The sequence below is a fragment of the Zymoseptoria tritici genome, chromosome 11 (genome assembly GCF_000219625.1).
Source record: "Zymoseptoria tritici IPO323 chromosome 11, whole genome shotgun sequence".
NCBI classification, from domain to species: Eukaryota; Fungi; Ascomycota; class Dothideomycetes; order Mycosphaerellales; family Mycosphaerellaceae; genus Zymoseptoria; species Zymoseptoria tritici.
Genome location: NC_018208.1, coordinates 625,737 through 649,912, shown reverse-complemented (window position 1 = coordinate 649,912; position 24,176 = coordinate 625,737). Strand labels below are relative to the sequence as shown.

Here is a 24,176-nt window from a genome sequence, read left to right as displayed (position 1 = left end):
CAACCGACTTCCAAGAAAACCTGCAAGCCACCGGAGCCTGGGCTATCCACCGGGCTGGACACCGGACATCTCCTAGCCATTCACTACCCAAGGTTCTTCATCCGCTTATAGAAGCCAATGCCTTGGCGTATGGGGATGCGCTTGGAATGTCTTACTCCACGCTTCGTCCGGAAAGCTAATCTTGCCTAGGTCGTCACTTACCGCCGGTTTCCTTGACTTACCGACGGTCGATGCTTGGTATATCACGCCTTCGACGCCTCGGGCAGTGCAAAGCTCGTCTGTCCGAGTTGAGCAGCCCTATTGCCCAAGGAACAACTGTGTCCCTCTTGGCTGGGCAAAGGATTCCGTGTCTTGGACATTACACTTTCCCCACACGAAGACATGGTTCCGTCTCCCACGCGATGCAGGTTGTCTGGGGTCGAAAGAATGAATCGGACGTTGAGCCATTGTAGCTCTGGAGACGATAGCCGCCATCACCCGTGAAGTAGGATGAGCAGACGGTGATGTATAAAGGCCAGTCCCCAGCAGGCCCAAGATAAGTCCCAGCAGGAGCAACACAACTTTCTTCGCAAACATACCCCTCCCTCCGACACCTTTCATCTCCTTTGACTCTCATCCACCTCTCTTATCTCTTACCTGTGTTCACGACACATCACCACCCACCATGGCGACCGACAAGGACAATGAGAAGATTGTCGTTTCGCATCAAGAGACTCTTACGCCGAGCGTCACACTGGACTACGACTATCCCGCGAAGGATGTTGAAGGCGAGGCGGACGTCGACTACTCCGGCGCTCACAAGAAGACTGATCCGGCTGAGATCGCTCTGGTGAAGAAGCTTGACAAATACATCATGCCGACATTGTGGATAATGTACTGGTAAGTTCTACAGTGTATAAGGCCTTCGGTGACCCGAGACTCTGCCACGGAAACGCCAGCAGGTCTTACTCTGCATCGAATTCTCATCATAGACCATAGCTGACTTATACGCTTCGACTTGCCAGGCTCAACTACCTTGATCGCAATGCCATCGCCCTCGCGAAGATTGGTTCCATCATGGAGGACACCGGCATCTCAGATGTGCAATACCAGACCTGCGTGTCCATCCTCTTTGTCGGCTACATTCTCGGCCAGGTTCCCTCGAACATGCTCATTACTCGCCTTCGACCATCCATCTACATGTCTTCCTGCATGGCTCTCTGGGCCATCGTCTCCGGCCTTACTGCCCTCGCAAAGGACTTCAAGGGCCTCTTCCTGACTCGATTCTTCCTTGGACTTGTTGAAGCTCCGTACTACCCTGGTGCATTGTACATCCTTGGAATCTTCTACACCCGCAAGGAGATCGCCACGCGAATCTCCATCCTCTACACCGGCAACATCCTCGCCACTGCCTTTGCCGGTCTCATCGCAATTGGGATCTTCAAACTCGATGGTACAGCTGGCTTAAGCGACTGGCGATGGCTCTTCCTTATCCAAGGCATTGCCACCCTGGTCGTGGCCATCGGTGCTGGCTTTGTCCTTCCGGACGACCCACTCACAACTCGCTGGTTGACGCCAGAAGAACGTCTGCTCGCCAATGGCCGAATCACCCGCGATACAGTCGGTGCCAGCGCAGGCACTTCTTCGTGGGCCGGTCTCAAAGCAGCCGCTGCCGATCCCAAGCTTTGGCTCTTCGCCGCTATGCAGCACATGCACTTGGCTGCCAACGGTTTCAAGAACTTCTTCCCTACCGCCGTCGAATCACTCGGCTTCGATAACCAGGACGTCACCCTTGCGCTTACATGCCCACCATACCTCATCGCTGGTGCTACTTCCATCTACTGGTCCTGGCAATCCGGCCGCTACAACGAGCGTACTTGGCACATCACCTCCGCGAAGGCTCTTGCTGTAGTCGGATTCGTACTCGCTGGCACGATCTCCAATGTCGGCGGTCGCTACTTCTCGATGTGCGTCTTTGCTATTGGCACCTACGCCGTCAACTCCATCATCCTCGGCTGGGTCTCGGCAACATGTGGTCAAACAAAAGAGAAGAAGGCATCATCCTTGGCAATTGTCAACACCATTGCCAACGTCTCCTTCATCTGGACTCCATACTTGTGGCCGGACAGCGATGAGCCCAACTACCCGATCGCAATGGGCTCCAGCGCTGGCTTCTCGGTGATCACGGCTGGTCTTGCTTGGGTGATGAAGTTCTGGCTGATGCGCATCAATCGCCGCATGAGGCAGAGTGAGGATGAGAGGAGTTTGGCTTTTGCTTACTAGATGGCATTGCGCGGACTTGCATGACTTATTTTATGATTATGATCGAGGACCTTCGAGGAACTCTCCATGATGAATCGCTAGCATTGAAAATTAAGAAATCCTGACCGAAGCTATCGCTGCCTAACTGTCTCGTTCTGCCATGCGCAGCCAATGTTGCCTCGGTGAGTCAATCTCGCCAGACCGAGCCGTCGATGATCATCGTGCTACATCAAGCTTGTCAGAGCAGGAGTATTGCCTCTCAGGCGTTGAAATGTCGTGTTAGTAGTCTTCTGAAGTGCGCACGGCTGGCTCAAGCATTCTCTGGGCCAGGGCTGCATTGACAGCAGAGGCATACTCCTCCATCTCCACCTGCTCCATCATGTACTCAAACTCATCTTCAACCTGTTCTGCTGGCACAAATTCGACCACATCCCAAGCACTTTCTTCGCCTTGATGCTTCTTCAACGCAACCATCAACGGCTCCAAAGCTTCGGCCAGATCCTTCGCCTTGAAGCTACTTCGAACCGATCTTCCAAATTGCAACGTTTGCAGTGCCTTCGCTTGGCTCAGGAGCTTCAAACCAGCCGCGACAGGGACCTGTACTTCGATATTGTGCAGCTTCACGTGCCGGATGAACTCGACGCTGGGGCCGATCTGGTGCAGAAATGTTTGGGAATCCCAGCCCGCCTCGAGCACGAAAGAGTTGAGACCGTAGAGCATCGGTGTAGCTTGATCATGGATCTGGCGACATGTGCCAAGGATGCTGACGGAGAGTTCGACTGAGTCTCTACTTCGAATCTGCTTTAGAGCAGCGCGACGGTTGCCGCGCACGATCTTTGCCACGAAGATCCTGCTCGGACTGGCGAGGAGGTAATTGTAGATCCTGTTGAGGAGTTCTGGAGAGAGCTTGAAGATCGGAGTGCTGTTGGTGGGAGGCTGAGAAGTGACACTTTGTTGGGCGATTCTCATCGAGTCAGTCATTGTAGGGCGGTAGTGAGGGCCCCGGCGGACAGTCCTTGTCCTGGCCATGGCAGTGTTTGATTAGACTGATGAGGTTGTTTGCAGATGCGATACGCCGTAGTTGTCGACGATGAGTGGGCTGTATCGAGGGCAGTCACTCAATGTTCCTTGTTGTAAATGATGTGTTGCGAAGGATATGTTGATTGGAGATGTTGATAAGAAGACAGCAAGTATAGAATAGAGGGATCATGTCGTGTTGAGCATGTGACAATACAGAGCTTTTGCTATATAGTGAAAGCAGCTGAAACGATAGCGCAAGTGACAAGTGACGTGCGTCGTGCTAGCTTCAGCTCTGGGTCCTGACAGGCTGTGTCATTTCAGACACTGGGTGAGGACGAATGCTCAATATGAAATGGTGACAACGCTCTCTATCGGGACTCTCAAGGAATGACAAGCTTCGGATCTATCCTCACATCATTCATGCTACTCAAGCGTGACCATTACCGCCTTGCCTCATCGCATACTGCCTGGACGAGACCAGTGGACTGTTAGCGTCAAAAGGCTTGGCATGCATGTGAAGGTGAAATACGAATCAGCATAGTCATGGTCATGATGCATCGTCATTGTCATATCAAGTAGAGACCGGACATATATGGACACATGATGATAGTTCAAAAGAGTGTTGTTGTCTTCTTCCTGTTCCAATCTCTGCCAACAAAATGATCGACCAGCAGGTCCAGCACCTCATGTCAACCCTACGCACCCCTGGCCCTGATGCCGCTCAAGTCAGAAGTGCACTTGAACGCTCTCTTGCCGCTAGAAGTCACAGCTCCGGTGCAGGTGAACTCGTCGCCGGTGTCGTATGTGCAGGATCCCGCAGTTGCACCGCCACCCGCAGGCTCAAGCACGTAGCCCCTGTCCTCTGTGATGGAACTGTCAGCGAATGTGAATGGGAAAGACTACAGCTCACATACTGTAGATAGTGTAGTGACCCCAGTCATCGCCGTTGATCTCCAGCTCAGTGATGTCGTCCTCGGTGGCACCATCGCCGCATCCTTTGCATCGAATGCCTGGGGTGCCAGAGACATCCGCGGAGTTGCCGAGACTTCTGTACTGGTTGTTGACATCGTCGCAGCTGGGTTCTCCATCGAAGACCTGCCAGCCATCCCATTCAGCGCCCAGGACGTCGTAGCCATCCACTTTCTGAATCTTCATTGTCAGTTCTGTTGGAGATGAATATGTGTCATGAAGGAGTGACGGACGTAGATCTGGAAGTCGGCTTTGACAGCGACAGTCAGGGCTAGTGCGACCATTGCGAGGGACGATTGGAGTTGCATTGTGATGAAGGGTGGTGCGTGTAGTATGAAGTTGTTGTTAGATAGCAACGAGGACCGATATCTGGTGTGGAACAGTCTCTTATATGTGCAGTTCATTCTACCTTCGAGCCTGGCGGATCATTGGTCTCATGCGCATTATCCAGAGCTCCGCCACCTTCCAAGTCAGCACCGACGTATGCCAATGTTGCCGTGTTGGTGTCGAGTGATGACCGGTGAGGTTGAATGCACTTGGCGCATGTATGAGTGTAGGGAACGTTTTGCCAGAGTGTTATATGGACAGCGCCATATTTAGTCAGACGGTCTTGGCGATGGAGTGCCGTACGTGTACACTAGCATGATTCACAACTGAAAGGATCGTTCGGACATTTCCAGTTCCGGGACGATCTCGGGCGAACAGGATGTTGTTCCTGATCTCCATGGCGTACTGCTTCAAATAGTTCACAGGATGCACTCGGCATTCCATCGAGAGCTTGGCTTTGACATGTCCCAGCATCTCCGCTCATATGGAGGCTGTTACTAAAGATCTTGTGACACACTCATGTCTCGTACCGGATCCACATCTTGCCATTCGGTTCCCTTGGGCCATGCTGGGTTCGTTGCCTACTTGGCTGTTGGGTTGCGACATCTTGGCTTGGCCATCGCTTCGATCCTGAAGGATTGCGTACCGAAGAAGAGCCGAGACCGGATCGTGATGCAGGCAGTCCCGAATGGCACGCTCAGCCAGCGCTGCAGGATCTTGGTGTTAAGGTCTTACAGCGGGATCGATTGAATCATTGGTGTCCATAATCCCATGCGGATCTGCAACATCTCCATGAGCTGACTTATCATCCTCGCCCTCGCCAGCTTCACGTCGTGCTCTGCTTGGCGACCTCTGCCCATCAATCTCCGTGTTGTGCTCCGAGCCAAGAGCATCGTCGGGAGGAAACGGGTCCTCCTTCTCCTTGTCCTCCTCGATCGAAGCCTTGGACGGCGACTTGTCTCAGCGGTTGGCGATCTCTTCGAGCGACGGCTCTTAATCATTTTGACTCCCCACGGCCTTGTCTTTTAATTTTTCCTCCTCACCTGTTTGCTGGGAGCCATGAGCCGGTTGGGCTTCAACGCTCTTTGCCTTCGTTGTGTCCAGGCCTTTCTTCCCTCTTGAGTCCGACCTTGGCCAGTAACTCGCTCCCACGGTCCGCAGTTGCTTCGGACGCCAGCACTCGATCGTTATCCTTGCCCTTCACTACATCTTGCCCATCGTCACCATCTTTCTGAAGGGTCCGTTCCGTCCCTATCGCCCTCCTCGCTATTACTGGTTGGATCTGCTTGACTGTCCTGCATTGAGCCAGTTCCCTTCCTATTCATCATCTTCGGCGCCATTGTCGCCTGCCTTGACTTTCGCAGCTGCGTTACCGCCTTGATCCATGTCAACATTGCCTCCTTAACCAGATGAAGAGCCCCTTGCATCAAGTTTTCCGATTTCACCTTGCTCGCCTTCTCCAAGATGTGATTCAGCGTCTGAGTTTACTCCTAGGTCGACCCAGTCGTCTCCTTCACTTCTTCCTCGTCAGTCTTTCCCGTGACTGTGGTATGACTCTTCTGCTCCTCTGAGTTGACTCAGGAAGGTTGTTGCCGTAGTGAACAGCTGCGCTGTTCCATGAATTAGCCGCTATGGAGAGAGATACCCGTCACAGACCTCGCGGCCTCCGCAAACGAAAGAGATATCCGCCGCTGGCGCCGCGGGCTCCTCCGCGGACGAACGAGATATCCGCCGCGAGCGCCGCGATATCCGCGAAGGAGAGAGACATCCGTCGTGGACTCCGCGGGCTCCGCGAAGGAAAGTGGTGTCCGCCGCGGTCGCCGCGAACGAAACAAGGCTCGTCCGCAGACCCCGCGAACGAAAGAAATGTCCGCCGCGACCGCCGCGACCGCCGCAAGTAAGCTACAGCCCTCCGCGAAGTATTCGTCAGGCTCGCGAACGAAAGAGGTGTCCGCCGCGGTCGCCGCGAACGAAACAAGGCTCGTCCGCGGACCCCGCGAACGAAAGAAATGTCCGCCGCGACCGCCGCGACCGCCGCGATCGCCGCGAGTAAGCTACAGCCCTCCGCGAAGTATTCGTCAGGCTCGCGAACGAAAGAGGTGTCCGCCGCGGGCTCCGCGAACGAAAGAGGTGTCCGCCGCGGTAGCCGCGGGCCTCGCAAGGACGATAAAAGTATCCGCGCGTAAATTAAACACCTTCGCGAGCCTCCGCGAGTAGGACAGACGTCTCCGCGGACTTCGCGAGGACTCGCGGGGACGACTAGCATATCCGCGAGTAAAATATTTACCTTCGCGAGCCTCCGCGGGTAGGAGAATCATGTCCGCGGGCTTCGTAAGTAAAGTATGCACTTTTCGCGAGGGCTCGCGAAAAGCGCAGGTATGCCCGCGGGCTTCGCGAATACTTACAAACGGTCGCGAGAGTATCGTAAGTAAGAAAGCCCTCCCGCGAGCCTTCGCGAACAGAGGAGGCATCCTCGCGGGCTTCGCGGATCCGATAAGTATCTTAACGAGCTCCGCGAGGGTTCGCGAACGGAGAAGGCATCTTCGCGGGCTTCGCGGATTCGATTATACGTCCGCGAGCTCCGCGAGGACGAGATATGTCTTCGCGAAGGATTACAATTAGAGAAGGCATTCTTTCGGGCTCCGCGGATAGCGAGAGTACCTTCGCGAGGGTTCGCGAATAGAGTTAGCGTTCTTATAAGCTCCGCGGGTAATATATATACCTTCGCGAGGCCCGCGAAGGATACCTTTTCTCTCCGCGGGCCTCGCGAGCTTAGTAGACACCTTCGCGAGCTCCGCGGACATAGTACATACCTTCGCGAGGCCCGCGAAGGATACCTCTTCTTCCCGCGGGCCTCGCGAGCTTAGTAGACATCTTCGCGAGCACCGCGGATAAGGTAAATACCTTCGCGAGGTCCGCGAGTATAAGAGACGTCCGCTACTAGCCTCGCGGGGTCCGCGGATAAGGTAAATACCTTCGCGAGGTCCGCGAGTATAAGAGACGTCCGCTACTAGCCTCGCGGGGTCCGCGGATACTTTCGCGAGCTCCGCGGATAAGGTAAATACCTTCGCGAGGTCCGCGAGTATAAGAGACGTCCGCTACTAGCCTCGCGGGGTCCGCAGTTTCCTTCGCGAGCACCGCGGATAAGGTAAATACCTTCGCGAGGTCCGCGAGTAGAAGAGACGTCCGCTACTAGCCTCGCGGGGTCCGCAGTTTCCTTCGCGAGCACCGCGGATAAGGTAAATACCTTCGCGAGGTCCGCGAGTAGAAGAGACGTCCGCTACTAGCCTCGCGGGCTTCGCGAATACCTTCGCGAGCTCCGCGGATAAGGTAAATACCTTCGCGAGGTCCGCGAGTAGAAGAGACGTCCGCTACTAGCCTCGCGGGCTTAGCGAATACCCTCGCGAGCTCCGCGAGATGTTAAGTAAGGTCCTTCTGCGACGTAACGGTAAAGCGGCTTCTCGAACGTGAGATAAGGCTGGAGATAGTGAAAGTGTGGGTATTCATGCGAGAAGGGTACAATGTGAGTCGCCAGAATGGTGCGGTTTGGTTAACTTGCGTTCGAATAAGGAGATCGTGAGTCTTGCCAAGCAGGAAGGTGGGCCCGCTACTCATACGCAAGTTTGTCCAGTTTTTCCAAATGGCTGGATCGCGGTTCTCGATGTGTCCTGTGTTGGATCCGTCTCGGAGGGCGTCGTATAGAACGCCAATGAAAGTCTCCAGGACCGTGTCGAAGTCTGTCAGCAAGTCGTCTTGAGCGATGGTGAGATTCCGCTCTGGATCGCCGTCGTTGAAAGCACGGACGATGCTCGTCATGTCCGCGAGAGCGGGACCTCGTCTCGAAGCATGCTGCACTGCGGCCTTGATGGCGTTAGGACAATCAATGATGCAGTCACGCTCATCGCGCGCCTCGTCATTCGTGGTTGGTGGCTGTGTGATTGACCTCCAGGTCTGCATGTTGAACAGCCTCTCCCATCCACCGAAACGGACATGTCAAACAGCTCACGAATGGGCTTTGTCATGAAGAGGAAGTACAACGCACAGCTGAATGCGTTGTTTGGATCGTCTCGAGGGAAACGAGCCGGGATGGTGTTCAACAGAGTGGTCGATATGAATCGTCATTAATGAGGTGTCATCAATGAACTCTTGATATGACGGGCCCTTGATGAAATATGACGAGGCACTGATGATATAAGAAGTCATTGATGAGGGTAAGGTAGTCTCAGGCGCTTAGACCACCTCGCTTAATAGGCCTTAGGTGGACATGGTCGGTAATATCGTCGGTGACCATCCCCATTAGGAAGGAGCAACATGCTAAGCCGTCATATATGAGGATTCATCAATGAACTATGACGACCCCTCGCTACTGATGATATGACATATGACGACCCATCTACTGATGAGCCGTCATATCGACCACTCTGGTGTTCAACTCTTCTGGCACCTCGGTGACGGTCTTCTTTGCGCCCCTCTTCTTGTCTTGGGCCGGCAGTAGACTGATCTCCAAACACATCAGCCCATACTGATTCCGGTCCATCCTGTGGATGTGATGGGCGAAGCTGGAGTGGGATGCGGTCAAGAATGAGGCTGTCCATGTTTAGACTTCGTGGTAGTCTGCGTCGAGGTTGCTCAGAAAGCCAAGAGTTGCGTAATCCACCCGTGCCCCCATCAATCTGCGGAACCAAAGTTGCACCACTGTCTTGTCCTCTTCTACGATGGCAATGCCTTCGTCTGCTTGCATAGCCATGTTTGGCTTGACACACTTGTTCCAGAGGTGTTCAGTTCCGACGAGATCCCGGACCAAGTCTCGGTCCTGCTCACCGCTCGCTTTGTTCTCGGCGTCGGCTTCGTCCATGTGGTAGAAATTGCCTGACTTGACCGAACCGAATGCAGAAAGTGCCCTTGACGGTCGTATCGCCTCCTTCTGTCAGCATACACTGCATGTTCTTGTTGAACTCGCTCGCTGATGATCCTGATCGATTGTGCAGTACTCGCAGAGTCTCCATTCTCTCAATGTCCTTGGTGGCCACCAAGAGCACTCGAGGAGTCTTGAGAGCAGGATGTGCCTCATCGACATGGCGATCCGAAACGAGGCAGCAATTGGCATCTGACTCGTCACAAACACACTCAAAGAACGAAACCTTTCCCACAACAACCTCAAAATTGTAGATGACATCGGGTTCAGCATCATGGATGATGGGAGGAAGGACTCCTGGAGTGTATCCTGGTCGAGGAAATGGACCATCGCCAGGGGCGTGGACGCTGGCGGCGCATGGCACGACTACGAGCAGTGTCCCTGCCTGTCTCGGCTCGTAAGTGATCGTAGTGTACCGCTGCGGGTCGGCGCCGTTCATCGCAGTGTCGTTGTCCAGGTCTTCGAACGATGGCATCTCTGCAAGTAGCAGAGTGTCCATGCCCGCGAGATGCCGGAAGCCGAGAGGACCTCCCTCGATCAGTGACTCTGAGCAGACCATACCCCGCCGCAGTCCAGCAGAGCCGTACTTCTCGAAGAACAAGCGTGCGCTTTCTGGATCGGCCTATCGAGCGGCCAAATCATTCCACCGCATTTGCAGCACTTCGCTTGTCGCCAAGGCTTCTGGAAGTCCACACCGAGCTCTCAAATCGCCTTCTGCGCGCTCTGCAAAGCCCGCACGCTCCTGCATGTAGATGTGGCGGAGAATGCTGTCCCACGCGAGCATGTCGTCGAGATGGAAGCCCTTTTCGTCCCGGCGTATAAGCCGCTTGATGGTCTTTGAGCCGAAGCAGATCAGCGCAAATCGCCCTTGTTTGCGCAACATGTCGAGCTTCGCCCACATGCGCACCTCGGTCCTGAGTACTGCATTTGACGGCTTGGAAGCCTTGCCGTGTACGTCCGTATACAGTTTCCCCTGCAAGTCCTTGACGTTGACGTTGTCGCCCACGAGTGCCCGTCCACGGTTCTCAAGTTCCTTGTCGAGAATCTCAGTGAAGTGCGATTCCACGAAGCCAAACCTCATATCCGTGTTCTCGTAGATGGCCACGAATGCTTCCACGCCGCTGATCTGGGCCTCGAAACCTGATAGATCGCCGGAATCATTCTGTCCTGAACGGATGATAGCGTCCATGTCCTCGACCGCCCATGAACCTCGCAAATCTGGGGAAGGTTGTGAAAGCGCAAATTGCGTCTGAGCCGCCGTCATCGCCTGATGTTGCCGACATGCCTCTAAACTTCAGCTCTCTGCCATCAATGAAGACGGGTTCGCGCTCTGTGCTGCCCTCGAACTTCTTATCGACCATGTTTGGCTTGATGAAATGAAACAAATTCATTTGGAGTGGTGGTGGTTCGGCGTTGATGCGAGGCGCGGGTGAGGGAGGCGGTCCCGGAGGCGGGCCAGGTGGTCCTGGAGAGCTGGCTGAGGAGGACCATTGTCATCTGACGAAGATGATGATGATGAGTCAGATTGCATACTTCCCAGTGAGCGAGATGGCGCACCGCTCCGTCTTCGTCGACGATGAGGTGGTGATTGAGTACGCTCGGATTCCGTATCGGAAGATGATGATGATGATGATGATGATGATGTGGATGGAGAGCTCGAGGGTGGTGGTGCGGAGTTTCCCAGCGTTGCAGAGATTTCTGGCGTGGCAGAGTCATTTGGCGGTGGCGCACCATTCGGCGGTGGAGCACGATTCCCTGGCTATTGTCCTCGCAATAGCGCATTTTTATCTCCCTCTAGTGTGTCTGACCGCTCGGAACTTGATGTGGACGAGGCCGTTAGGGAGCGACAAGGTGATGGTCACGGAGGCGGTGCCCCTCCACCTGGTAGTCACGGAGGCGGTGGGCTTGCTGATGACGGTGGTTCTCCACCTGATGGTCCCGGAGGGAGGGCTGGAAGATTTGGGCCCGGAGGCGGAGGAGGAGGTGGTTGATTTGCGCCTTGCTACGCGGCGATCTCCGCCACGGAGAACGCTCCGAGGCCCTCATATCACCAACGAATGCCGTGCTCGTAGATACGTCCGGCGAGAGCAAGAAACGTGCCCTCCAGCCAGTGTCGGCAGGTAACTCTCTCGTGTATCACTAGCACGCGGTCGTTGTCGATGTGCTGAGTGCCATCGGGACCCGTCACTGTGCAGGGAGGAGTACCTTTCACCACGCTGCTCCAGAAGTCTGGACAGATGTGAAGCGGTGCTCCACACATTGATGGACCAGCTGTCTTGCGGCAGTATCCCGGTAGAAGAATCCCTCTGTTGTTCAGATTGAGGGAGCAGATTCGCTGCAGTGTCGAGAGGGTAGTAATCGATTGTGTAGGACCGACAACTGTAGGTGCTGCTGGAGCGGGTACCATGGGTGGTGCCGGCCGTGGTGCTCGCGGCGCAGCCGTTACAACAGGAGGGCCGTTTGCGGCCATTGCAGGAGCTGGAGGACCAAGATCGATGGGTGGATCCTGAGACGGCGATGCTGGTCGAGGAGGCTCTTGAGCCGCCTGAGTTCGCAAATGAGGTGGAATGACGCCGGTGTCGGCTGGTTCGGCGGACTGCGCTGGCTCGAGTGGCGGTGATTCAGGGACGCCAGTATCGGCCGGTGGGGCAGGGTGTTTTTCCGCTGCAGTTGGTATCCGTGGCGGAGAAGGAGAATGAGAGTGGTCGTTTCCGACAGTGAGAGATGGGTCATCCTCAGGAAAGATGGTCGGGTGGTAAATCGCATCGACGTCGTCGTGACTGTTGCGGAGAAGGCCCCACCAGCGATACCTCGGATGCCGCTTATCCTCCTCACGGTCGCCATATGAGCGACGAGACCCTCGTAACCTTGAGCTGCGTGGGTATATGACCTCTGCAGGGTCTTCTTGAATTCATGATTGCTGCCACGCGGCATCATTGCATGGATGAAGTTGTGGTTAAGATGGCCATGCATCAGCATCTGGCTCGGTCGGCTCTCCACCCTCGTGGCATTGCCCTCAATGGAGGGCGCAAGAGCAAGCCCGGTAAGAGGGTCAGAAGGCACCTCCTCATCCATGCCATCATCGTATCCATTGTCTCTGTCGAGCTTGCGGATGAAATGACGGAGATCGTGCCAGTAGTCGGCCGATGCTGCCTCACCGCGACAGCGACAACATCCATCACCAGAGTCATGTTTCTTCGCATCTGCCAGCGCATTCTGGGTGAAGAATGCAGCCGGAACTCACTTGCGGCACACCGGGCACTTGACGATGCTCATGATCTGATGCTCCAAGACCTGCTCCCATCTCATCTCAAGGGGACGGCCAGGACGATGCTGTCGAAGTGGGAGATCGTACACAAACTGTTGAGCAGTGTCCGTTCCGGACATACCATCATCGAGATCTTTCAAGACGGCTCTCAGACTCCCCAGTGTGATGCTTTGACCAGGTTGCTTCATTCGGATGCGCAAATTCTCGGTATCCTTGGGGTCGTTGGGCGAGGTCCGACTTCCTCTGTTGAGATGAAACAAGACGTTGCGCAGCATTGTTGGCTGCGACAGTACGAAGCCAGGTTGCTCGAAGGCCATCTGCACGATGGGGAATGAGAGGAAAGCCTCGTGCCACATCGCACCTCCGTGAGACTTGATGGGCAGGTGCGCCGTGGCGTTCGGCTGTGGCTGCGAGATGTCAAAGTCCACCTCGAACGGCAGTGCGTTGATTTTGTCTTGGATGGTGGGAGCGCGCGGTGTGTGAACGACCTTGCCCATGCCGAATTGTCGTCATCGTCATCGTCTGTGCTGCCGTATTCGGCACTTCCGTCGTCGCTGCCGTCCACTCTTCGTCCGGGAGAGAGGCGAGCAGAGCATAGCGACTGACTGAAGGTAGGGGAAGTGATTCTTCAACTGCGAAAGTAGCTGCCAGTCAAGGCCGGAGCGACCGGGTCTCCGCACATTCTCGCTTGAGCCATGAGAACAAGCGTACAAGGCCTCTGTCATTTGCTGACGGGTCTCCATTTGATAGCCGTTGATGGTCGCCAAGCCTCGGATGTTGTGATCACATGCGGCGTTGAAGGCTCGAATGCGGAGGTCAGTGACATCCTTGCCAGAGTAATACAGCCGACGCGTGACGGTCGTCTTTCCACTCTCGTAACCCACCACCACGCACCAAGTCTCGTTCATCAACGCTTCTCCAACGGAGGGACAGCTATGCTCGAGCGCTTGACGATCTGCCTTGATGAGTTCTGGTGCAATGCGCTCCCAGAAGATGGGGTTTTGGAGGAAACGGACGACCGAACGAGTTTTTCTCTCGTCAATCAGGTCTTGTGGATAGTCTGAGGATCTTGTCAATTCCTTAGACCACTGTGCCACCCAGTTGTCAAACGCGCGTGCATCGAGGGAACGTGGATCTGCGGCAGGTGGGACGTATTCGTCCCCTGTGTGAGGGGTGTCGACATTTGCGCCAAAGTCGGAGCCGTTGATTCTTGTGACGTTTTCGTCAAATGTGGGAGTGTGTAGTGTGGCAGGCACGTGTGTTGGAGGCGGAAGATCCTCAGGCACCTGTGCTGGTGGCGGAAGATCCTCCATTGGAGCCAGCGAAAAGTTGAGTGATGCACTTCTGTGGCGTACCGGGGAGGCGTTGTAGAGGTTGTAGACAGGGCTGCTTCGCGGGGAAGGTGTTGGGGGTGCGGACCGATGAGCAGAGATGGTGGCCGTATCGGCCGTTTCTGACGCGACGGAGTCGACGGCTGATGAAGGCGTTTGTATGGTGTCCGCGGTCGTCACGGATGGGATATCAATGAGCGGGCTTGATGCCGTTTCGGCCGTGTCTGACACGGGGTGTGAGAGATGAAGAAATTTCGTTTGACTCATCGATGGTCGTCGTGGAAGGTGCTGGGAGGAAGAGACTTGACGGCGTATCGCCCGTTTAAGGATAGGAGTGAGGATTTGGTACGGCGATCGCGCGCGAGCTGCCGGTTTGGGTGAAGTTGTATTCGTAGGACGGGTAAGACTGCACGAGCGGAGTGCTGAGGTACCAATCGGAAATGCCTGCATATCACAGTCAGTTCAGAACTCTTACTTCATTCGCTTCAAAGGATGACTGACGCTCAGCTCTGGCCTCGCAAAAGGCTTCATCACCTGGTCCCACTGGAAATTTGAGCTTGCTGGTCCAGGATACTGTGGGAAGTGCGATGGAAAATTGGCTGTCATGTCAACGTCCGCTTTGAAGCGACCAGTGTGAATCGGTGCTTCTGCGAGGCACTTCATCCAGAAATGCCGCCGCTCCGTCACCCACTCGTGCTCCATGTTTACGATGTTGATGGGCCGTGGCTGCAGACAGTGGTGATGGCACCCTCCACGGGGCCTAACATCTCGCGATAAAGCAGCGAACATGCAGGTTCCATCGTCGAAAAGCTTTTCTAGGAGTACCGCAATGCCAGCCATAGCCATAGTTGCCCCTCCATATGACGGAGAGTCGGCAATCTCCTCCGAGAATCGTCGCAGACGTCGGCGGTGACGCGTGCAAGCCAACGAGCGCGTCAGGAGGTAAAGTCTTGTGATTGGAAGGCTGGTAGACCGACGACATTTGAAATGCAGAATAGTGCGAGACTCTTCCATCCATCGTAATGCTCCTTCCAAAGTAATGATGCCAACAACGCGAACCCTCGTAATAATATCGCATCCATGGTGTCGTTCAACATCTTTGCGTGACTTAGGCCCAGAGGTTTGTAGGTGTGCGAGACCTCCTTCTCGTTGCCAGAATCCCGTGTCCGATGGCAATAATCCTGTACCACGAATTGACCGCGGTATGGCGACGATAACCAGCTTGCGTGAGCTTTTCGGATTCTATCGCAAACATAGCGCGCGCATGTTAGTGCACGTCTGTCATCCAGCCGCGTACTTGTCGACTTTCGACTAACACCAACTAGTACGACCTTCTAAGACAGTCTCGCCGACGCACTTCTCGACGTACGAGGTCCTCGACTAGGTAGAATCTTTCACCGGAAACTCTGTTAGTACTGTGGATACTAACGCGACAATCTGCGGAGAAAGGTCGGCCTTGGAAACTTGGACAAGCTCCCCGTTCTCGTCGTGGTATTGTCCTGATAGCATCGCCACGGTCGGTTGATGCTGATCTGTTTCGCCTTCCGCGTCATTGTTCTCGTCGTCTTTGTTGTCTATGCCGTCCTCATCGTCGTGGTTGATATCGTCCTTCGCGTGTGGGTTCTGCATGTCCATGTCGTTGTTGCGTGTTCCAGCGTACATCGCCGTGAGGCCGTTGTTGAGAGCTTGGACGGAGTGTCCAGCGATGGCAGCGGCAGCACGGCCTGCAATACCCTTGAGGGAATCTGCAACGTAGGCCCCGGCTCGAAGCATTCCACGGCGAATGTAGTATAGCTGGATCGTGTGCGCGTCCACAACGCCAGCGTTGGTAGCTATGGCTTGCAGAGCCGACCGCATCACCGCCGTATCCACTAGCGCGTCGTATCGTGTGGGCTTGCCGCTACCGCCTATAGCGAGAAGCACAGGCTGCTTGGGATATTTCCAGACGACCCTGCCGTCGGTGCGCTGAGCGGCCTTTGTGAGAAGATCTTCAATCGTTGTGGAGGAGACGCGGCCATGGCTAAGCGCAACCGCGTGCATGTCGGACATCCAGCCGCATGTTGGTCCAAAACACGACTCCTCCGGGGGCCGTAGCGCTGGCGGCTGATGCTGGCTTGAAGAAGCTCGCGCGCGGTCGGTATTGGAGATCGTTTATCTTTCACGGCGTGATTCAATGTCTATGCGGGTCAGCATCTCATGCAGCGAACACGACTCACCTCGAGCAAACCGCCGTCTCCCGGCGACTGTCTGGAATCGTCGTATTGTCATCATCACTATCCACATGATCTACACATCTTCCCATATATCCCGATTTTGTCATCTCTTAACTTTTCTCCACCCTGCCCATTTCACCCTCACCTCCCCTGAAAACTTGGCTTCCTTTTCTCCCCAAACGCCGTCAGCGCCTCCAACCGGTCCTTCGTCGGAATCACCCTCTCATACGCTTTATTCTCACTCCCCTCCCCATCTCTCCATCCACTGACCGCCGCCTGCGCCGCCCGAATCGCCACCGGCCCGCCCTCACAAATCCCCTTCGCCATGGCCGTCGCCTCCTCCAAGACCCTCCCCCTCGCAACACCCTTCTCGCCCAACTCTTGCTCTGAGATTTGCACCAGCCGATCCGCCAGTCCAATAAAATACGCCTCTTCTCCACTCACCCTCCTGCCCGTAAGGATCAAGTCGCGGGCTCGCGTTTCGCCGATAAGGGCGGGAAGACGGTATGTTCCTCCGCCGCCGGGGATGATTGCGAGCCGAGTTTCGGGGAGGCCGATGGAGGCGGTCGAGGCGAGGACGCGGAAATTGGTGCAGAGGGCGAGTTCGAGGCCGCCGCCGAAGGCGATGGAGGAGATGGCGGAGATTGTGGGGATGGGGAGGGTGGAGAGGCGGGTGAAGGTGTGGCGGAGGGTTTTGAGGAAGTTGCGGGTGCTGGAGAGAGGTCAGCATACATCAGAACGAGAGCTGGCTGGACATTATGCACTCTTCTTCAGTAAACGTCAACCGCTCTTTCAAGTCTGCTCCAGCGCAAAAGGCATCGTCACTTTCGGATGTCAAGATCAGTGCTCGAGTGCTGGACTTGTCGCCCTGAGCGTGAAGCTGCTCGACGACGGTGTTCAGCTCGCCGAGGAGGGCGGTCGAGATGGCATTGCGAGCTCGAGGACGGTTGAGGGAGAGGACTGTGATTTCGCCGGTGTGAGGAGCGGGGATGCTGCTAATGCGGATGGTGGAGGAGAGGGAGCCGCTACTGTAGTTGGCGGCGGAGACGACGACCTTTGTCCATTGTTGACGGGAGAGAGTCCTCCGGGCGGTGTGTTGTGCGAGGGCGAACATGATTGTGGTAGTGAGGACGTGTGCAATGGCAGCACGCGGTGAAGCTCTCCAGCTTGAGGTGGTGGGGAGACGTGAGAGCCTCGGCGTGTCGTCGAGCTCAAGCTTTGCCACTAATGATCCGTCAAATGATCCGTCAAAGTATGCGGAGACCCTTGATATCTTTAATCAATCCTTGATATCTTCAATCAATATCGCCGCCCAATCATGGCACCCCATCCTCCACGTTTCCCGACATCACCACAACACCAACAAAGGGACGACTCAAACCCTCTCGGAGGCGAACCATCACCATTCCGGAAGGTCGTAAGGTAGCAAACTGGAACCGGGCAGAAAGGAAACATCCGTCATAGTCGCACCCAGCCATGGCCTGGCAAACAAGTCTACAAAATGCCGCCGTGTCCCGTCTAGGACATCTCTCTACCACCAACATCACCATGCCTTCCGTACGGTCCATGTCACGTTTCGCCCTCTCGGCGCTGGGCGTCACTCAGAGCGTGTTGGGATTCACACACAGTTCGCTCATTCGACAGGAATCGAGTGCTTCGGCGACATGCTCGAATCCGCAGTTGTCCTGCCAGAATAGCAGTGCTGTGACAGATACCTGCTGTTTCAACTCGCCTGGAGGAGCGCTTTTGCAGACGCAATTCTGGGATACGAATCCTGCTACTGGACCGGATGACAGCTGGACGATTCACGGTCTTTGGGTGGGTGTTGACCAACGATGAGATGGAGGAATGATGCTGACTATCGATCAGCCTGACAACTGTGATGGCACCTACGAAGCCAATTGCGATGATCGACGTGCCTACACGAACATTACAGACATTCTCAAAACGTACGGCAGGCAGGATCTGGTCGACTACATGAACACGTACTGGACCAGCAACTCTGGGTCTGCAGAGTCGTGAGTGCCATCCGTCTATTCCATCCATGCCACCACTAACCACCTCTAGCTTCTGGGAACACGAATGGGGAAAGCACGGCACCTGCGTCTCCACCCTCGACCCAGACTGCTATACATCCTACCAACCCACCGAGGAAGTCCCTGCGTTCTTCAACCGAACCGTCGACCTCTTCAAGTCATTGCCGTCCTACACCTGGCTTTCCGCCGCGGGTATCACTCCCTCCTCTTCAAAGACCTACTCCCTGTCCGCCATTCAAAATGCTCTGGCCGACAAATTCGACGGCCACGCACCTTACGTCGGCTGTCGCTCCGGCCAACTCGATGAACTGTGGTACTTCTACAACATCCGCGGCAGTCTTCAAACCGGCGACTTCGTCCCAACCGACAGCCTGACCAAGTCCAACTGTCCCAGCACGGGCATCAAGTACCTCCCGAAATCCTCTGGCAGCTCTCCAACCTCGACCGGTACCTCCGCACCAGGTAGCAGCCCCACCTCTTCCCCAGGCGGACCTTTCAGTGGCTCAGGCTACCTAAACGTCATCACCGGCGGCTCCCAAAAAGGCTGCATCATCTCCTCCGGCACGTGGTATACCAGCGGCACCTGCGCGACCTTCACAGCCACCTCTTCCGGCGACGGCTTCACCCTCAAGTCGAGCAAAGGAGCGTGCGGAATCGTGTCCGGCGCGTTGACGTGCGGGTCCGGTGTTTCCAGCACGATCTTCACGGCGGATGGGAACTCGCTGCAGTATGGTGGTGGCACGGCATTCTCGGCAGACTCGACGGCGAGCGGGAGTACGCAGGTCAAGGTGTATGCGGGAAGTGGACATCCGACGGGATTGACGGTTGAATGGCAGGGTAAGTGAACCAGGCATGAGAAGCATTTGCGGAATCACGGAACGATAGATACATTGAGGTGAATACCAGGCACCTCTGATAGACCTAGTACGGATCCTCCTATTTCTGCGTCGAATAGACTAGAGACTTTAGTGAGTGTTGGACTTGTGGGAATGGTGTTGGCTCGGATTTTCGGGCTGTAGTATGTACAAGTCTCACATCTCAAATTTTGACAATGATACTCACTGCAGATCACTTGTTCGCACATCCCTTATCACTGCAATTGCAACATGAGGCCCTGTGACATGACTCTCGGGCCTGCGTTCTGGTTGTTGCCAAGTCCATGAGGTCGATCAAGGCGTGATCGGTTTTAGTTCTAGATGCCCCACCTCACCTCTTGCAACATCACTCCATCAACTTCATCCTTGGCCAGTATCTCCATATCAAACGGTACGCAGACCGGCTCTACGTGCCATCTCAGCCATGATCTGGCGCTTCGCATATACCTGGACGATCTACACAATCTCCCTCCTCCTCCTCCTCTCCTACCACCCCTCCACCGCGACCCAAGATGCACAACAACCCCTCCAAGATGCACAACACCCCCTCCAACCAGCCCCCTCACAACCCAACATAATCTTCATCCTAACCGACGACCAAGACCTCCACCTAGACTCCCTCTCCTACATGCCGTATCTCAAAAAACATCTCACCGACCAAGGAACGTCGTTCAAACGCCACTACTGTACCGTCGCGCTGTGTTGTCCGAGTCGGGTGAGTTTGTGGACGGGCAAGGCGGCGCATAATACTAATGTTACGGACGTTAATCCTCCTTATGGTGAGTGTGATTGTGGTCATTCCACTCATGTGGGGGGCGTTGATGGCTGAATGGCGTTCAGGTGGATATCCGAAGTTTTTATCGCAAGGATTGAATGAGGCGTATCTACCTGTGTGGCTGCAGGAGCTGGATTACGAGACTTATTATGTTGGGAAGCTGTTCAACGCGCAGACAGTCGACAACTACAACGACCCCGAACCCGCCGCCGGCTGGTACGTCTGACTCCTCCAAGCTGAAAAGCCGCACTCTGCTGACTCTAGATATCATTCAGGACCGGCTCCGAATTCCTCCTCGACCCCTACACCTACGAATACCTCAACGCGTCCTTCACCCGCAACGCCGGCCCTCCCACCTCCTACCCAGGCCAATACAGCACGGATCTCATCCGCTCCAAATCCTTCGCCTTCCTCTCCTCCGCCCTCGCCAATCCTTCCTCCCCCTTCTTCCTCACAATAGCCCCCACAGCCCCTCACTCCAACGTGCACCAACTCCAAGGTCTCATCCACGGGAACTTCACCGAGAAGTCGAATATTCAATCTCCTCCCGTGCCTGCTGCTCGACACGCGCATCTCTTTGCAAATGTTACTGTGCCGCGGACTCCGCATTTTAACCCGGACTCACCGCACGGTGTAAGCTGGATCAGCCGACTACCCCAGCAAAATCAGACGAATATTGACTTCAACGATCATTTTTACCGGTCCCGGTTACGAGCTCTGCAATCCGTGGACGAAATGGTCGATGAGCTCTTTACTCGTCTTGAAGAAGCGGGTGTGCTGGACGAGACGTACATTTTCTTCTCCACCGACAACGGGTATCATATCGGCCAACACCGTTTACAACCGGGGAAACAATGCGCGTTCGAAGAGGACATCAATATCCCGCTTATTGTTCGCGGGCCGGGGATTCCCCGCGGCCATGTCTCTGAGTTGGTAACGACGCATACGGATCTCGCGCCGACTTTTTTGTCCCTCGCTTCCTCCTCGTCCTCGTATCTAGAGGAAATGAGCGAGAAGTACGCTTTCGATGGCCAGCCCATCCCCCTGCACACTTTGCTGGAAGCGGAAAGTATGGAGCATAAAATGGAACACGTCAACGTGGAGATGTGGGGCATCATCATGTCCGAAGGCAAGTACGGCAGCACGCTGTACCCCAATCATACGTATAAAGCGTTGAGGGTGGTGGGCGAGGGGTATAGTCTGTTGTATACCGTCTGGTGTAGTGGAGAACGTGAGCTCTACGATGTTTTGGTGAGTGGATTCCGTTTCCAGCCGCATCTCGGGCCTTTTGTGTGACTTCTCCTGCATGCGGGGACATGGCACTGACAAGAGGTGTAGGCCGATCCATATCAGACCTCGAACCTCTATCCGCTGGATCACGAGGAGACGAGAATCACCTTCCCTTCCGTCGCAGGGCACGGGAATGCATACATCCCCTTCCCACCATCTCCACCGAACAACGTCTCCTCAACACAGACACCAATTTCTCTAGCGCGACTAATACCCCGTCTAAACACCCTGCTCATGGTCCTCAAAACGTGCACTGGACGACAATGTACGCATCCTTGGGAGTCAATACATTCCGCTGGCGACGTGCATTCCCTCAAGGATGCGTTGAATCCGGCATTCGATGCGTTCTATGCCGGGCAGGAGGAGGTGGCGTTTGGATGGTGTGAGAAGGGATATATCCCGGCCGCAGAAGGCGCCGTCTGGAACGACGTTCAAGCTTATTCTTTCGACCAAGGAGCGTAGCTTCACCATAATCAGCCAGCCTGGACGATGGCTCATTGAACGTCCACATTTCCGCTTTTCAGCTTGCGCCTGGAATCGTGGTCAATATCCTGGGGGATCCAGATTCGACCCTGTACTGTTTCGTCCTTCTTGGTCTCTGGATTTCGAAGCTCAAGTCCCACCACCAGCCCTCCTCAACGCCTCAATCTCCTCTTCAAAAGCCCGCATATCCGCCAACACGTCCCTCTCGTCATTCCCCTTCCCGTTGCCCAGTGGCGTCGGAGTTGTCGCATCCTCGAACCCTGTCCTGCGCTGTCCGCTTTCGAAGCTACTCCTCGCCACACTCCCACTCGCACTTCCCTGTCGCCTCACACCATCGAGACTACTCCTCGCCGAACCCGAGTTGATGCCTGTGGTTCCCATAGCGCGGCGGGGAGGAGGTGGTGGTGGGGCCGCTGCGCCTGACGGTGGAGGTATACTTGTGCGAAGAGAGTGGGCGGGAGAAGAGGTTCGGGAAGTTTGGGAGGTTTTGGAGGGGTGCCGGCGGGGTGGAGGTGGGGGGACGAGTTTTGGGGGCTGGGTGTTTTCTGTTGTTGGGATGTGAAGTTGAGGAGGCTTCGATTCTGTTGAGCTTGTTGGATGAGGCTTCCGTGATGGAGGTGGTGGAGGTATCGTCGGAGCGGAGGAATTCGATGTGGATAGTTCCGGTTTCGTCGGCCCGGTGAGTGGTGGAGAGGGCAGACCGGGGCTTACGGACTCGGATGCGGGAGGTGTGAAGGTTGAGGATGTTGTGGAGAGATTGGAGATGCTGCGAGGTCGGTCTGTGGGTGTACTGGAGGCTTGCTTTCTGCGGGAGACGGGTGGAGGGGGAGGAGCTTTCTTCGGTGTTGAGGCATCGTCTGACTGTTGTCTTTGTAATGGAGGCTGTGGTTGCGACCGCGGTAGAGCTGATAATGCTTCTGATTCGACTTGAGGCTGAGCTTCAGGCTGTGGCGGCGGCGAAACTGGCATATCCTTATCCGGCACAGTAGGCGGCAATGCAGACTCCTCGCCAACGCTCTTCATGCCAGCACTTGGCGGAGGAGGAAGCGGCTTGTTCATGTCGCTGCTAGCTCTTTGCGCGCTCGGCCTAAGAATACCAGCGCGAGGTAAGGGAGAAGGATTCCGGCTTGGAGCCTGCCAGCCTGGTGGTATTGATTGATCAAAGTCTGCAAAAGATACTGTTTGTGGTCCTCTCGTGGGCTTCAAGGATTTAGGTGGTGCTGGCGGTGCGAGGTCGTCGGATCTTCCTTGACCCATCAGGTTCTTTCGCTCGCTCGTAAAATCGTGGTCATCATCGTCATCGTCGGTATCGTCAGCTTCGTCCGGAGAAGCAGAAGCATAATCATCGTAGCCGTCCATATCTGGTGATAATGGGCCGCGCATAGAGTAGTTTGAGTCAAACATTGGTGTCTCTGTGCTGTTGTTCAAATCCTGTGGTCTGTTCGCGGCAGATGGCGTCGCACTTCCCGTCAATAGGATATTCTTAAACGCATCCACGTCCATCACTGCCGGCCGATCCGCAGTATCTCTCGTCCCTCTGTCGTGTCCATTCGTAGCTCTCCGACTTCTAGACTCCTCCTCCTGCGTCGCCAGCGTGCGAGCGAACGGATTGTACGGTGCTTTCGTTGTCCCTCCTCCTGCTACTCCTTCTCCTTCCCGTCGGTCAAATATGCCTGGAAATGCACTCGGCGGAGCTAAAGATCCCGAATTCCTCCTCATGTTCAATCGTGCCTCGCCAGCTTCCTCATCGTCGTTCGAAGAGTCGGATAGTTCGCTTTCTCGAGGTGGAGGTGGTGGAGAATCGGCTCGAGAGGCTGAATCGGAAGCGGAAAGTCGACGGCCGCTTTCTTCTTCATTGTTCAATGCTGGTGGTGACTGAATTTGGACTCGCTTCTTCTTCGGTTGGGGTGTGGATGTTGCTGGACCGAGTCAATGCGTGTTGTTGTAGCTGGAAAAGGCGAGGTCTTACTGTCGGTGTCCAGGGGAGGTATTGAGATATTGGCGGCGACGCTTCGGCGGAAAGGGTTGCCTGCCATGGTGTTGCTGGCATGGGATTGAGGGGGATTATGTTAGGAATGGCGGAGAGAGAGGACGAGAGGCTTCACTCCGCCGCACTCATATGATATACAAGTCCGGCTAGAATACCTCAACAGCAGTCCAACATGCGACGGAAATAGGAACAGGAAAGATCAGGTACAGAGAGTGACATGGACGTGGTTCTTCTTTGAAGATCGGACGTTGTCGTCAGAGGGGTCCACTTGTGAGATGATAATCCTGCGACGCGTCCGAGGTCTCATCCAGGGCAGACTTCACTCCTCTTCCTTGACATCGTCAATATCATCCTACAAAGCCATTTCTTGGTACATCATGAGTTGTCTGGTATGGCTGATGACTCTTCTTTCAGTGCGATCATGCCCGGCTTACACTCCTCCC

At 55.2% G+C, this 24,176-nt stretch overlaps 5 protein-coding genes across 5 annotated transcripts; 3 read left to right on the top strand and 2 right to left on the bottom strand.

Moving 5' to 3' along the window:
* Window positions 1-664: 664 nt before the first annotated feature.
* On the top strand, window positions 665-2,262 carry MYCGRDRAFT_87999 (uncharacterized protein; the record flags this gene model as incomplete). Its single annotated transcript, XM_003848588.1, has 2 exons — window positions 665-879; window positions 1,005-2,262. 2 exons carry the CDS (start codon window positions 665-667, stop codon window positions 2,260-2,262), a joined length of 1,473 nt encoding a protein of 490 aa, XP_003848636.1.
* A 1,607-nt stretch (window positions 2,263-3,869) lies between these two features.
* Window positions 3,870-4,569, bottom strand: MYCGRDRAFT_106106 (uncharacterized protein; the record flags this gene model as incomplete). Its single annotated transcript, XM_003848291.1, has 3 exons — window positions 3,870-4,123; window positions 4,176-4,404; window positions 4,464-4,569. 3 exons carry the CDS (start codon window positions 4,536-4,538, stop codon window positions 3,957-3,959), a joined length of 471 nt encoding a protein of 156 aa, XP_003848339.1.
* Window positions 4,570-16,425: 11,856 nt separating this feature from the next.
* Window positions 16,426-17,398, bottom strand: MYCGRDRAFT_76805 (uncharacterized protein; the record flags this gene model as incomplete). The annotated part of the gene is made up of 2 exons (XM_003848290.1): window positions 16,426-16,996; window positions 17,049-17,398. The coding sequence occupies 2 exons, from the start codon at window positions 17,396-17,398 to the stop codon at window positions 16,426-16,428; spliced, it is 921 nt and encodes a 306-aa protein (XP_003848338.1).
* Window positions 17,399-17,850: 452 nt separating this feature from the next.
* Window positions 17,851-19,165, top strand: MYCGRDRAFT_49350 (uncharacterized protein; the record flags this gene model as incomplete). The annotated part of the gene is made up of 3 exons (XM_003848589.1): window positions 17,851-18,102; window positions 18,154-18,302; window positions 18,352-19,165. 3 exons carry the CDS (start codon window positions 17,851-17,853, stop codon window positions 19,163-19,165), a joined length of 1,215 nt encoding a protein of 404 aa, XP_003848637.1.
* Window positions 19,166-19,619: 454 nt separating this feature from the next.
* Window positions 19,620-22,566, top strand: MYCGRDRAFT_76800 (uncharacterized protein; the record flags this gene model as incomplete). Its single annotated transcript, XM_003848590.1, has 4 exons — window positions 19,620-19,974; window positions 20,036-20,186; window positions 20,246-21,234; window positions 21,385-22,566. 4 exons carry the CDS (start codon window positions 19,620-19,622, stop codon window positions 21,720-21,722), a joined length of 1,833 nt encoding a protein of 610 aa, XP_003848638.1.
* Between the last annotated feature and the right edge of the window lie 1,610 nt (window positions 22,567-24,176).